This window comes from Symphodus melops (assembly GCF_947650265.1).
Source record: "Symphodus melops genome assembly, chromosome: 12".
NCBI classification, from domain to species: domain Eukaryota; kingdom Metazoa; phylum Chordata; class Actinopteri; order Labriformes; family Labridae; genus Symphodus; species Symphodus melops.
Genome location: NC_136702.1, coordinates 18,303,959 through 18,320,357, shown reverse-complemented (window position 1 = coordinate 18,320,357; position 16,399 = coordinate 18,303,959). Strand labels below are relative to the sequence as shown.

The 16,399-nt window shown below is 37.5% G+C and overlaps 1 protein-coding gene across 2 annotated transcripts in view; it reads left to right on the top strand.

The window, feature by feature from the left end:
• The window catches only part of lrp1bb (low density lipoprotein receptor-related protein 1Bb), a 276,595-nt gene that overhangs the window by 100,051 nt on the left and 160,145 nt on the right, over nucleotides 1-16,399 (top strand). For both annotated transcript variants that reach the window (XM_079357144.1, XM_079357143.1), the window contains exon 2: nucleotides 4,350-4,487. In XM_079357144.1, coding sequence (XP_079213270.1) covers nucleotides 4,350-4,487 — 138 coding nt within the window. The remainder of the gene's footprint in view (nucleotides 1-4,349; nucleotides 4,488-16,399) is intronic.

Below are 16,399 nucleotides of genomic sequence, written 5' to 3'. Positions count from 1 at the left end.
ACACTGGACAGTATTCTTTTTCGACCTTTCCAAACACAATAAAATGTATCTTTCCACTCTTGACGACTATAACAAAATCTCAATTGTATGCCAGTATTCATGTGAATATAGCATATAGGTTGGCAACTGGTGGTCAACGTTGCCCATCCCTGATGTAGCACAAACATACAGACAGTGACATGCAAATGTGTGCAATCAGTTACTCTGATGTTGTAAGAGTTATTAACCAATGGAATGATTTCCTCCCCTAAAAGCATTAATGAGGCATTGTTCTTACTGTTCAGCAGCTCAACAAGTCACAGCTTTGTGATTTGAGCATGCAAGCTGTTGTGTGTGATTCAAAGTTACATTTACTAGATTTAGATACAGCAGCCAAATGCAATCAAGCAAATGCACAAATACACACACACACACACACACACGCACGCACACACACATGCACGCACACTGTAAATACTTTTGATGCACAGAGCAGAACAGGATCTCGCATATCAAGGATACTATAGCAAAATTAATGCTTCACCTTAACATCAACATCTAACCTTACATTGAAACCATTTTCTCTTCAATCTCTTATTATAAAAAAAAATAAAAAAATAAATATATATATATATATATATATATATATATATATATATATATATATATATATAAATATAGAAGAGACTAGCAATATTAGGATTGTTGTTGGTTGTTTTGGTTTTGAAAATTGAGCAGTGATGACCCACCTACATACAATACTTTAATTTACAATACATGTACCTGGGAAATCATTTATACCACATAGTTGCTAAACAAAGACATTTTTTATTTTTATCTGAATAAACATTTTACACCCCAGCTGACAGGGGAGCATCTATCTTCCTCTGAAGTGGTTATGATTAAACTGGTACTTTAGTGTGCTTGCCCATTTTATCCCTCACCATTAATAATTAATTCAACCATTACTGGAGCCATTCCATTTTATCTAAAATGCAATTATGCAATTACAAAAGCGTTTTCGTGAAAGAGAGTTTGACCTATGTAAAGCAAGACATGAACAAATAGTAGATGTACGGAAGGCTAAATCCTATTTTGCTGTGCAGTTACAGGGTCCTGCTACTGATCTGCCTGACCCATGCTACACTGTCATTGTATACAGTAATACTGAAAGTCAGGGTTGGTAAATTTCGAAAACAAGCATGATTTTGAAAGTAGCATTCAGTCCGTGCTCCATCTAGTCCCACCCCCTCCCCTCTGCACTCCCTCAAAAGCCACACCCCTCACTTATATGCATAAGCGCAATTGGTCCAGATGCGAATTTCAGCTCATGCTTTGAGTGTGGCCTCGTGCATGCATGCGCTAGAGAATTAGCAGGGAGACAGAAAGACATGAATGGTTCAACAGATTGGTACCTCTTGGCAGACACTGGTCTAAGTTTTTACAGGCGTACAGCTGCTAAAGATGAGGGATAGTATTTGTTCCTTTTTTCAGAGCACCTGAGTTATTAATTTCGGTCAGGATCTAAAGACACTGTTCAAGCTAAAACCTTAAAAAGTGTAGCTGGAGAAAATTACCAACCCTGCCTTTAAATTGAACAGAGACATTTTTACAAATTTTTTTGCTAAATATTCTACAATATCCTACAATTCTCTAAAGTAGAAGTACAACTGTCACTACGGATTAATAAGACATCAAAACTCTATTTTACAAGAAGAGTCTGCAAAAGGTCAGACATCAACCAAATCGTTTCTTCCTTGTTCCAGAACTGCACTGATCAAAATTTTCAGGCCTTACTTATAGCTTGTTTGTGTCCATTGTAATTTCTGGGTGTTGATGGGCTAAATGATTCTGTTTTGTTCAGTTCAGTTTACATTTTTGGTTATATGCTATTTTGCTAAACTATTTATCCCTGTGCGAGTCTAAATGCTCTTAACATGAAACCTTGAACTCCTTAAAAGCAGTCAGTCCGCAGGTACAGCAGACATTTGGGAGGAAGAAGAACACATTTTCAGGCTTCAATTTAATTTTAATGAACTACTGATTTTTAACCTCCTTCCTTTCATAATTAAAACATTTCATACTGATGCAGAATACTGTATGTGTTGATTGACACAATGACTGAAGTTTTATTTGGGTCACTTTCAGCCTTCTGAAGGGTTTGCATCTTTTGAAGTGCATCATAAGTGCAGAGGACTAAAACAATCAAATACAGTTCCAAAGCAATCGAAAAAATAATTGTAATCTGTGAAACGCACCTGTGTTTTTTTGGGTTTTTTTTTGTGTATTACAAATTACATTTGTTTAAGAATGATCAAGTATTTATTAACGTATAACGCTCCTCATCAGAGCTCAAAAAGCTGAAAAATGGTCTCTTTGCACTATGAATCTTTTATTTTCCAGACTGAAACCGAACACATTTCTTGTTATAGAGATCATTTAAACTACTGGCTCACCGTGCCTTCGAGGACTAATATGGCACATCCAGTAGGTGCATGGGTTTGAGCTATATCCAACACTGTGGAATTGGAAGTCAAGGAGGGAGAACTTCCTGTATAGCTGTCACAGGGTAGATATATCTGACAAAGTGAACTACATATACAGCGTTAAGCAATCATCCGACATAGTACAGTAGTTTGAAAACTAACAGAGGAATTGAGCACCTCAGCTGTTGAGAGACCATCTGTGTACCCCTGCATGACAGATCAGAGCCACTGAATATTCATGTGCCATCCCTCCCCTTATCACATTAGATTAGAACCCATGTGGTGAGAACGCAAGGGGAGAGGCTGACAACACTGTTACGTTGTCAGAGACCCTCACAGCTGTGTGTTAAATAGTACATTTTCCAAATAGACGGGCTATGGTATGGCACTGGGTTAAATGTTCTGTGACAGTATGTTGGGAGTGAAAAAGTCCTGTGTATTTTTGGATGCCTGACAATTCAACATCAAGATCGAACACTTATTTGAGTTTGATTCCAAGTGTGTGAGATTTATTTTAGCAACTCAAGCAACATTCCCCCCCCCCATTATGAAAGGAAATTGCTGACATAAAAGTAAAAAATGCAGTCAGCTTTTTTTTTAAAAACCATTGATGATAGTTTTGAGGGCTGAAACAGCAGTTTAAAATCAGTTAATTTCATGTTTACTAGAGAGTTCATTGAGGAGCATGTCTCATTTACAATGACATCCAGTCAATAAAAATTATTTCAAAAAGCAAGTTAGGACTCGATCATGTTCAATACAATCTGTTTATATTTTTGTGGATTGAAATCCCAAAAAGCACACACATAAGAAAATGAAAAAGTGCTGCCAGGAACGAGCTGGAAGAGAAATGAAAAATGAGATGCTTAGAGTAGATTTTGGAGCCCTGCAGATGAGGCTGCCAGTTTGCTCACATATGAAATATGAACTCTCTCAGACAAGGTCACTTATATTTGACTTACCTAAATATGGCGTGAAAAAGGGTGTGAATAACCAGAGCTTGAAGAGATAGCCAAGACATTTATTATTGAAGAAAAAAGATCTCTTGCAACCTCTTTAAAGCAAACCTATATGGGCCATTATTGCATCGATACACACAGCTTCGTTTCCACATATCCTCTCTGTAAATCTGCAGGGTATGGCAGCCCGCTTTGTAATAGCCCCGTTAATTGCAGGATACCTTACCTTACAAAGTGGAAGTGGATGCTCTGAATAAGTACCTGTCCATTCAAGATGGTCCAAATGTGCTTGAATGCCAGTTCTTTGTGGTGGGAGAACTCTGGGGATTGTTACAGATCCCTTCACGTAGGCGATAAATCCTCCACTTAAGTGGCTGCAACGGCACATTGGTAATTGATATCAATGTAGTTAAGGTGGAGATGTGACACATTACAGTAATGGTGCACTGGTCAGCTGTGTTTTATGTGCTCTTGTGGCTGCCACATGAACGAGGGGTCACCTATGTGCCTCATGAATCCTTAAACAGCTGCTCTCTGCTGCTTGCCGGGCTGGAAGGTACAGCCAAGCAGTTTGTTATAAGAATTTGCAGCGCGGCCGCAAAGCAGCGCGGGGAACATCTGTTGGGTGTAAAGAACAATGCTAAGATGTATAAATACATTTGCATATGTATAAGTTCCTCCGCCTTCTATAAATGAGGTCTTGCACTTTGAGAAGATGCTCAAAAAATATGCTGAAAAAAAAAATGTTTACATGCAAAAAACACACTATGTAAAATTATTCAAGATATGGTCTTCAGTGTGGGTGCTTTTCCTTATGCTGAATAAAATATTGATGAAAATTGCAATCAACTGAAGCAGTGTGGAAACTGTATGTGGGTGAATAGAGGTGATGTTCTCTGACACTCTCTTCTCCACTCCTCTACAGGTGCACAGGAGGTGGTGATCAAATGTCCTCTCAATCACATACAGTGTATCGGGACAAAAAAATGTATTCACTTCAATAAGCTCTGCAATGGAGCCCGAGACTGTGAGGATGGCTATGATGAAGGAGTTCACTGTCGAGGTAAGAGTTACTGACTTTTTTTTTTTTTTTTTTTTAAATCCCAATAGCTTGGGTTAAGAATACATGAATTAATATGTATTCTCATCAGTATGCTAATGAAGAAGATCATGCTCATAGTATTTGGATTATTAATATTGTGAAATTTATTTTACAAATTATATCTGCATTAGGTTTCTAAATTATATAACTGTGAAAAATGCTTTTTTATCACATATTAATGGGCTTTTATAAGATATTCATGATAGCTAAATCCAGCCAAGTTAATTTAAGCTAAATGTACTTTTTATACAACCGAGAGCTGTTTAATCTAGCCTTTGTAAGAATTACGTTCAGCTCTTAATGTAAAAAGATTGATTGCATAAATGCAACTTCATGAAATGATGGCATGAGCTGGCACTTTTTAACTTTCGTGGTGAAACTGGCTTTCCAAGGTGACTTATCATCATCCTTCCTGCCAGAGAAGGCGAGAGACACAGTAGGACAGTAACACCAGGTGTTGTGTTGTACACAAGTTTATGTTGTTGCTCACATTCTTAGCAACTCTTCCAAGCTGCTATGGACACCTGGCCTCTGTGATAAAGCAGCGTCCACCTCGTGATTGCTGCAGTCTTGGCACAACAGTGTCCCCCGTCTGGCAGTATCGCCACCTTTTCTGACCTGTAAGACAGTTAAAGTCACGCTGGGCTTTTTCTCAGTTTGAGTGCCTTGTGCAAGAATATGGTAGTTTTTGATTTGCAGCTGTGAAAAGTCCACAAGACTGTTTGCTGGCATGACAAAACAAAACAGTGCCATGTTCTTTTTAGTTTTTAAGCTGTAGCCGTCAGTAATTCTGCACTTGTGAAAAAAATCTGTATTTTATCTTGATAAAAAAGGAAGGAAATTGTGACATAATTGTTATTTTATGTTCAAAGATGCTGATCAAGTTCATCAAGCACTTGAAAATGAACCAAGTATAATGAATAGATATTTAAATTGAATTTGATGTTATAAAACCTTTCTGCAACAGTACACAGTTCATTCCGCTTCTCCAACTTCCTTCCAAATCTATCAAATGTGTTCTATCAAATGTTCATCAGGGTTAATACCTTAACATCTGTTCATCGTACTAAAATACACAGCAGGAGAGGTCCACAAGCATGCTTCAAAGACTGTGTTCACGTCATGTCAGGTTTAATGAAAATGCTAAAAGCATCCTGGGAGAAATGCTTAAGTCAGCCGAGGAAGAACATTCTGGCAGTTTCTGCAGGCTAAGGTAACTCCCATTCCCTGTACCATACTGCAAATGTGTGTCACCGCAGGCAGGAATATGGCAGTTCATCTAGTGATGCTGGAAGGAAGAGGTAATAAACTAAATGTTCAGCTGCTCTATCAGCTACCTTATTTAACCTTAGTAAGTATGGATTCATGGGAAGGACTCCTTCCATACAGCAGTGCTAAGTAGCTATTACGATAAAACATACTCCTGCTTCCAACTTGCAAATTACTCTCTCTATTACAGATCCCCCAAAAGGAAACTGATTAGCCCTTAATACAATACACTGGCTAGAATACAATTTTACTTCTCCTTGTTCTAAGAAACTGGGAGCACTTTTGAGTAATTGGCCACAGTCTCCTAGAGAGAGGGGGGAAACATGAAAGAAACAAGGTCATAAAAAAACTTTCTTTTAATGGAATTCTGTCAACCCAGCTAGAAAACACAGATACCTCCCTCGAAACTAAATCATTGCAAATTGTAAGTTAGGACTAAAAAAAAGAAGTACAGAAAAATAATTTGGGTTCATTGCAAAAAACCTTTCTTATTGCTCAGTTCATAAGCCAAACTAATATTGGATAAATAGAAGAGAAGCACAAAAGTAAGTACATAGAGAGCACAAAACAAAGTCTTCTATGAACCTATTATTTGCCAATAAAGCTTCAAAAGTGAATCCAAGCCTAAAGCAGTTTTTTGAAAGAGGTGGTATCAAAACCTTCATTCTCTAAAGAGTTACATGAAGGATAGAGCCACATTTGAATTACCAATAAATGCACAAGCACGTTTTCTCCCCTATGCATCAGCCTAATTTGGATGTACTGCTTTTCTTTTTTTTGTTATAAAGTGTTCAAGGAATCAGAGTTAGAATGGCAGGCATTAAAAGCCAAGGAATAGCAATTAAGAGAACTACTTCATATTTCATTGAGGGTGACAGTCCAAACTTTATCTTTCATTCACTAAAAGTTTCACTGAAGTATTCATCAGTCAGTGTTACATTTTTTATAAACATCTGTAGTAAAACATTTCAAACTAGTTCCAAGGTAAAGTTAGAAAAAACATCTTTCATAAATTGATTTTATTATAAGCTTTCTTTTCTTTTTTCTTCACTTTGACTTTTTACATCATGGCTGCCAACCTCTGTTTATTATGTTACATTGTTGTCTCTTGGTCATCCTCTAACAATATGTTCCCAAGCCTGTCTACAAACTCCCCAGTTATAATTTAAAGAAAGGCTGTAAGTGACCCCTCTTTAACATTTTGCCATAAACAATTGGGCATGTATGAAGAAAGCCCAATGCCACCCAAACCCTTCCAGAGAGGGCCATGGTCCGACTCAGCTCATTTGCATTTGAAACTAAGGAAATAATTTTTCACAAGAAAGTTCACAGAAATGTTTGGCTGTACCTCTGAAACTTATTCAGACGTTTTTAAAAAAGAGTATAATATTATTTATATTATATATATATTATAATTTATATTTAGCTTTCTCTTTTTACATCATGGCTGCCACCATTTGCTTTCTTGTCTTTCATTGTTGTCTCTTGGCCATCCTGGTACTTCACTTTGCCCTGTAAACCTGAGCAAGGTTTACTTTCATCATCGCTGATTTACCATCACTTTGTTTGCCTCATCTTTATTGTCTGGCTTTATGTGTGTTTCATACACCCCTTGTCAGTAAATGGGTAACAAGGCACCTCTGTGTTCTATCTTATGCTAGGACTGTGTGATCTGAATGCTAACAATCCTAATGCAACACTGCAGACGGCTGCTTTCACTGCCTTGCCCACAGCCGTAGAGATATTGATTTTTACGAAAGGAATAAAACACTTTTAGTAAAGATAATGCAATACAGTCTCTCTGAGCATTGGTGACAGAAACCTTTAGCTGGAGTTCACGTAGGGCCTCACACTCTACAGTAAGCTTACTCCCATATGGACAGACCAAACTCATTGGGAAGCAGGAGAAATTGAGGTCACCAGAGAAGTTTTAGGCGCCCAGCTGGGCCTCTTACAGAACTTCTTTTTTTTTTTTTTTTTTTTTTTCCCCATCTCTTTCCTGCCCACCTCTAATGAATATACATGTTGAACATCCCGAGAGGCCTTGATACGGTGCTGCCCAGATGGAAAAAACAGACTTTTTGTCTTTTTGTTCACCTTCAGAAAACTTGCTGATTTTAATCTCATGTTCATGGCTGTGCCGTGAGTTTTTTTTATGTCTTTACAGCTTGCATTGAGAAGGGCAAAAGTCAGACTTAAACATCAAAATACATGTATTCAGCTGGGTACTTCATATGTTAAGTGCAGTCTCAGAATGCAAACATTAACACTTCCAAAATAACATTGTGAAAAAGGCAAACACTGCGGCTGCTTAACAGAGTGGATTGGGGCATCCTGTGTAGTTTGGCACAAGGTCTCTCCTAGATTTAGAAATAAAAGCTTAATTCTGATCTCAGGTCTCTTCTAAATGAATGTGCTGCTGATGTGCGAACAAACATGATGATAAAATTACAACATTCTGTTATTTTCCGTTTATGTTGAAAAATGAATATTTATCAGTACCATGCTCTTACTTTGAAATTCCTGCTTTCTTCACAGACAAAGACATGATTTAGCTAGAGACCATATGGCACATTTACAAGAGTGTCTTTAAAGATTACAGATGGATTTGATGCCAACTCAACACTGTCTCATTGCAAATCTTAAAGTTAAAGTCATTAATGCAGCTGTGACAATATCTGCAATGCAAACAATTAAAATACTGAATGTAAAAATGTTTTTTTCATTTTTAGCCTTTAATTTTCACAGCTATTAATACAGGTTGAAATAATTGTGTGACAGCCTTTGATTTATTTACCAGATTATTGATTCCAGTTAAATTAAGATTTGTATTGTGTTTTAATGCTCAAAGCCTTTAAGTTCCTTTGACTGATGTTACATGCCTTGTATTTTGGCTTTAGTAGAAGAAGTTATATTAGAAGTGCAATAAGGGAAATGAAGAAACCTGATATTACATGTTTTCTACAGCAGACACGCACACTGACAGCCCAGTGTGTGGGTCAGACCTCTAACAAACAAAAGTGTCTTTTATAATTTCTTCATGCACACACAAAGGAGTTTGAGTACAAGTGGTTTTCAGAACTGCATCAAGAATATTAATAAGGTAACATGTGTACTAAGATAGGCTATGAGTCATGCATTATTTGGAGAAAACAGGAAAATCTATGTTATATTAGACGTTATAACACCCCCATATAACTGGAATGGAACAATCCCATTGATTCACTATGAGACTGTCAGGCGAACAAGTCTCTGAAAATGAGTTGTTGAGTATTTAATTATGTACTGTTGGGTCACCTCTAATTTATAGATCCATGTATTCTTAGTATTGGCTTTTTATACATGTATGTTGTTACTGTAACAGTTTGCTATGTGTACTGTGTAATTGTAACTTGTAAATGCACTTGAGCTTGTATAGCAATCTTCTGACTATACTCCAAGTGCTTGCACACCACAGATCACACTTACCCATTCACACACTGATGACAGAGGTTTCTATGTAAATTATGCATAATATTAACTAATCCATTCATACACCACAAATGAAGTAGCAGGACTAACTTGGGGTCAAGGGTCTTGCCCAAGGACACATCAGATATGTATCTGCAGGAGCTGGGGATCGTACCCCTGACCTCTCCACTTTACCACTGAGCTACAGCGTCATCTGTCATCAAAGAGCTCTTGTAGCTCTTTGTGCGTGAATGTCCAGAGAGATTGTCATTAGATGGCTCTGATAAGAATAATGCTAAAAGCAGTGGGCTTAGTTTTCAAGGCAGTACAGAAAAGCATGAGAAGAGCTATGAGTTTGTGACACGGCCTTACCCACTTATACAGTGTTGTGAGCATTTTCTGTTTATATGACATTCAGGTAGAACATACAATTGAATAGAAGCTGCAAGTAAATTTAAGTGCACTATTCAACAAGTGATAACTAAGGGAACCACATAAAATATGCATGTTACAGATGATTATAGAAATAGCAGAAACACATCCTCATCTTATTGTATTTGCTGTCTGGAGTTGTGTGAGTCTTTTGGGAATACATTTTTCTTTGAGCCTTCCCATAAGGGAGAGCTTCGATGCTGCACTTTAGATCAAACCAAATTAAAACAGTATCAATGCTGCGAAACACATATACATGCTTTACCTGTTTACTTCAGGGGAAAAAACAAAAAAAAAAAAAACACTTTTATTTTGTTTATTTGGTTTGTCAATGATTGGCTGTTGAAATATTAATTTAAAATAGATGTAGGGGATAAGTAGCTGCCTTAGTGTCATTGAAAAATAATGAAACATACAAGTAGGTTATGAAAAAATAATCAGTGTTTCCAACATTAAATCAATGTTCAATTTTAATAAGACATTTTGGTTGTGCACTTACACATGTAAGCACTGACTGTTAGTATGGGGACAACATGCAGCATGAATTCTCCTACTGCCTCTGACATTTAGACAACACACTAATGCCTGGCATATTTATTCCTGACTAAGCTGGACCAAACCCATTACTTTCATCATTACTAACCTCATTTTGTAATAGCTCATGATTATTTGACATTTACTGCTGAATAAGTCATCATAATTTGTTGATGAAGTGTAGGGCAGGCTTTAAAATTCTCCCCACAGAATACATGTCAATTTGAATAAAATAAAAAAATAAATAAAAAAAAAAACAGCCTGAAAAGATGTTCACGCTTTGTTTAGCATCTGGCATTGAAGAGGGAGGTATGTGATGCTGGTATAGACAGTGTTTGATGGAGAAGCATTGTTTGGCTGTGACTTGATTCTCATACTGTATCCAGACCTACACTCCAATAGGGGGTTATTTTTATGCTCTACTCAGTGCACTCACTCTCTTATCACCAATGAAAGAGCTGCTTCACTGCTCACAATACGACAAGAACTGCCACAACAAGCATGAGTTCTTATCCCCAGTAGGGAAAGTTTGTTGCTCCCTGATCTCTCCCTTCGCTCTCTCTGTGATAACCTTTCACTTGTGTTCTCTTGGGGAAAAATGATCAATGTTTTACATTAACTGTCTTGTGTCTCCTCTCTTTAAATGCCTTTCTTGTGAGTCTGAATGAAGTGTAAATCTGTCCTGTGCTCTGCAATTTCAATTGTTTGACTTTCAAAATAGTTAAGTAAAACCTTTGTGGTATAAAGATTTGGAAAGGGGGAAATTTTCAAATGTGAACACCCACAATTTTAATTTGATGCTAACTTACCTGCCTACTTATCGGTTAACATAATTAGATCTGTCATCTCCCTCTTCTCCAAGTGTCGTCTGACTGTATGCTAGACGTTTTTAATCAAGCTTAACTCTAGTTTCAGATGAGTTTCTCTCCAACACTCGCCAGTTCCTATTTTCCTTATTTTTCATCTTCTTCTTTGGGTTTCAAGGCAGGTTGCAACTATAAAGGTGCTTGCCGCCACTGGTTGTACCAGAGTGTGTAATACAGGCTATAGACTGCATGTCAGAAAAAAAGCTAAAAATGAAATCCTTTGATAGTACCTTATATCATTTAAGCATTCTGTGTTCCTTTACTCCTTCTCCTATTATTCCCAGTATTCCCTCAGGGATCCATTTTCTTCCTGCCTTACTTACCTTTTGATTTTGTCTAACCCTCTCTTCCTTGTATTTTCCACAATATAACAGTATGTGTTTTACACTCTGATTTTTCATTACAAACATTTATCTCTAGTCTAGTTAAAACTTCTCCTCCTTTCTATTCTTTCACCTTGTGCATTTAGGCACGTTCTAATATTTTAAGCATTACGTTGTAATATTTCCTTCCACTACCACAGGAAATTTGTTTTATATATATATAGTTATTTATTTATTTTATTTATTTTACCAACACCTTGGTTTATTTTTGACCAAAAAACAACAACATTTATAACATTCCTCATCCTGGATTTATTGTATCGCTTACGCTACACTCTCTGACCTGTAAAGAGTAATGTTGTGAAACCTGTCTGTTCAGCATTTGAAACGAACATCAACATTTGCTAAAGCAACTAAATTGCAGACCTGCCAGCATCAACATCAGGCGTTGTCAGTCCAAAATATTGTTTTTAGCAGCTAATCACGACTTGCTAACTTTGTGCCAACTAAGTATTAATTTACTGCCATGTATTGTTAAAGGTCTTTTTCAGGATATTTTCCAGCTCATTAGTTGAAAATACACCAAGTCCCAAGATCCAGCTGAGTGGTTAGGTTGAATATAATATGGGAAACCTTTAGAATTCAGATGAGATAGAGTTGATCAAATGTTAATTTTCAATGTCAAAATAGACAATAAATATATTCATAGATTTTGAAATATATGCAAATATGCATCAATTTAAGACGCACATTTTTTTTCCCTATTAGAAAATCTACCCCACATTTAACTGCAGGCAACACATGTGGAATTGCAGACATCTAAGATTGAGATTATTAGACACCGTGTAGAGCTTCAACATTTGTCTCTTTTAATCCTGCTTCCACACTGAAAGCAGATCAGCCATTATGTATACTTGCACTAAGATTCATTATGCGGAAAACATGTTAGCTTAGAAATGCAAAAAAAAATTAATTTATGATAAGAAAACATCTATTACACAGAGGGCAAAGACAAATATTGTTGTATTGCTCAAGAGCATAGTTGGCTGTGATTAAACACCTGATTGTACGCTCTTAACAGATAAGCAAAAATAATCCTCTGAATGCCACCGAGTGTTAACAGTGATGAGGTGAGGTTGCCTCTGCAGCACTGTGCTTAGACAGGCTCTCTAATGTATTTGATACAGCTATATTTGGATCTCTTTCTGCCACATAAGGGTAATCTGGACCTTTATGCAGAGATGATTTCCATGTCAGAGAACAACTTTTCAAAGGCAATGTTGTTGCCCTCTGCAGAAAACACAGTGTTTTAAGTTATTTGTGGATTTGAATTATAGTTGCCATCTGAGTAAATTTGGCAGAAAAGTAGCAGTATAAAATCTCATTGCTACTTAGAAGTGAGAAAGCCTTGCTTCTTCGTTCATCTTCTTTGGTAAACACATGCCTACTTTACAGTAGAAGTCTTTGACAAGACTTTGAAAAGTCTGACACCCTGCGGTGCCAGATGGCCTGGAAGCTATGGCATGCTGTTGTCTAGTTGCAGTGACCATGGGTTCAACTCCGACCTTGGTCCTATGCTGCATGTCATTCCCCACTCTCTCATCCCATTGTCTCATGTTTATCTTCAGCTGAACTATTCAATAAAGTCATACTTGAAAAAAAACAAGCACATCTGACACCCTTAGTTTAACTTTAAAAGACAATTAAGTCACAAACAGTCAATAATTTCTAAGAGGAGGTATCTTTGGACACAGCTGCCTTCATGTGTGCACTAGTTTGTGTTATCTGCAGTGATCAATGACATATTGTTAGTTTAACATTATAAGCTCAAAGATTGCTAACAGGACACCACCTTATTATTTTATTTTATTCTATTCCAGTACGACACAACAATGAAAATGTATTGATTAAAATGTTGATTATTTTCTGAATGAATCTCGAAGACACAATGCCACACAAAAATGTCCCTCTGACTGCTCAAAGCTTCTTTTTCTCCAGCACGTCACACGTGAAACTCATTCACAGCCATTCATTCACTGTTGGAGAGGCTGCTATGTAAAGTGTCCATCAGTATTAACTGATCCCATTCCTACACATTCAACCAGTAACAAACGAAGCAGCGAGAGCAATGTGGGTTTAGTGTCTTGTTCTTGTACACATTGGATTTTGGCTGCACATGCTGGGGATCAAACCCCCCACCTTCTGGTTGAAAAACGACCAAACCACTGATCCACAGCTGCAGCCGCCTATACACGTTTCTCTATATTTTGTGGTAATAAAGCAGCAGAAAACAAACAATGTCAAACAAGAACATTGCGCACACTCTGTCTCTGACAACATTCAATTATCTCACTTGATTAACTTTCATTACAACAACTCAAACAAACAAACACACACTTCTCTCTCGGGGTGAAGGAGCCTCTGATAAGTGATGCTCTTGTTCCCAAATAACTAGCCATGAGTATGGTGTCTCAGTAGGTTGAAAATTTGCTGCCAACCAGCCTAGTAGACTGTAACATATTAGCATATTTATTAATTTCTCCACCGTCTAATGGACGGAACAGTAAAAGTGATTGCTCAAATTTCTCTGGTGATACTCTTCAATATCCTTTTGTGCATGTTATTCTACTTCACTGCAGTCACTCTGCCAGACAAAAAAGTTGAAACTTTCAATAGTAATTTCAGTGTCGCTTATAAATGGACATGATGATTTAAGGTTATTACCAAGGCTTTTGTCAAAGTAATTCCAGTCTTAAGCTCAGCTACTTTTGAATTCTGACTGTGCTCTGCTGTTTGAGGAGATAGAGTTGCAAGGCTTGTTATCTTAGTAACACAGGGTACGATTGATTGCTTGGCCCCACTACACAGTATATAAATAACAGCAAACACTGGCAATCAATATTTCATGCATCTTACTGTGTTGTTCCAAACACTGACAAGACATTGTCACTCATATCATGACTTTCCCTAATATGAGGAAACAATCCGGTGTCATCAAATCCTATTACAGCGGATTTTCTTCCTCAGGAGTGACTAGAATTAAAATTTCATTGTTTGCTGGAAGATTTCGACACCCACAACCATGCTGTTTCTTCTAATATTTAAGGGCATGTCAGAAACCTGGCAGTGCACCAGTTTTCAAATCCCTCAGCGAATTGTGTTTTGAGGGATTAACAACATTTACTGTCACATTTGAGCCCTACTTTAAGCTACAGGATTACATTTTCTGAAAACTACACGTATATGTGCTTGTATTGCTCAATTTCTTGGGGAAAATTATACCTTCAAGACGATCCGGACAGCACTGTGTCACATCAAAGTCGACATACTTAAGCTTCTCTGATAAATTTCTAAAGCCTTGTCAATAAATTGTGTCACTGCAATTATTGCACTACTTATATAAAATAATGTGTCCCAACCCTCTCTCTTCGGAAAACTCTTGAATGTTTGAACCTTGGGGATTTCATGACCCAGTTTCATCACTGTGGAATCAATCTTGTCACTCTTGCCACCCAGAGGATACCAACCCCAGCTTCAGACCTACAGAATGGGTTAAGCTCATGGATCATGGATGAGAAATGGTCTCGTTGAAAGTCCTGGGGACAGCCAGTGATGTGCCGTGTACTGTTGAGTTTGCATTTTAAAGTGGCCCCACATTAATTTTCAGGCCTTGATTGCAAACAGAGTTCAGGGGAAAGACTGGCTTTTCACAAAAAAAAGAAAGAAAAAAAGGCCATGGCTATCCCCATGAGGAAGACATAATTAGGCCAGATGGGGCAATCTAACTGTTAGCCCAGGGTTTGTCTCTTTGCCCATAGTGAGCCTTCTTGTTTGCATTGGCAGAGGGACAGTGAGCCTCTCACCATTCATACTCAGTGTGGCTGAATGTGGAAGGTCTGAGCACTACTGCCCAGGTGGTCTTCTAGATAGACATTTGACATTTCTGTTGGATTGTTGCTGTAAAGTCGATATGATGTTACCTTAGCAGGCAAAAATTAAATGTTAATATTCCGCTTCAATGGTGTGATTAAAGTAGAAACAATGTTTTTTAATTGAATTTAGTAAACTCTAGAAACTATGTTTTTACTCAACAGACAGCATCACAGATTTACGTGTCTTGGTTGGCACCCCATCCTTCTAAGTTGAATTCTATTTGAGAGAGGTTGTTGCTAGGCGACAGACTGTGACCTCCCTTGGTGAACTACTCACTAATGCACATCAGTCTACAAATATTGACACAAGACAAGACCTAACAGCCCAGCTTGTGTTATATTGGTAACAACATTTTTAATACTACCAGCTCCTTGAAATAGGATACTACCATGTTAAAATAAACACTTCATATACTGTACGTTATTTCCATGCCATACTAAACATCTGCTATGTAAACTGTAGCTTCTGTACAGGTCAGCATTGTAAGTGCTGACTTAAGCTGTCCCTGTATGGACTTCCTGTGTGGGTGTTCAAAATGAAGAAAAAGGACAACAACTTAAATCTATCATGGTCCACCCACAAAGATATTAGGCCTCATTCAGAAATATCTCAACATTTTATCTTTAATGTTTTCTTAACCCTAGAACACTATCGCCAGGTGATTTTCACCCGAGCAATGCATGATTTTCATTATGTTGCATTTGTCCAAGTGTCATGGGTCCCTGGGTAGCTTCAGCATTGTCTTTGACATCTTTGAAGACATGAGTGTTTACCTTCTCCAAAACATACTTTTCCCACAGGCATCTGTTCACATGATCTTCACCCAAAAGAGTTTTTCTCTCCTGCAGCTGTTCCCTTCACCAGGGAAGTCTCACATGTCCCAGGAATTTCTTTTTTTTGTAACTTTTGAGCATTTTCATAGGGTCCCCCATTGATACTTATTTTCATGTTAGACATGGCACACCACGCAATTTTATCATGTATTGTCATATTTTGATATATTTTGGTGACATGTAATTTTTATTTGCGATATTATATCTGGTAAAAATCACCTGGCGTTAGGGAT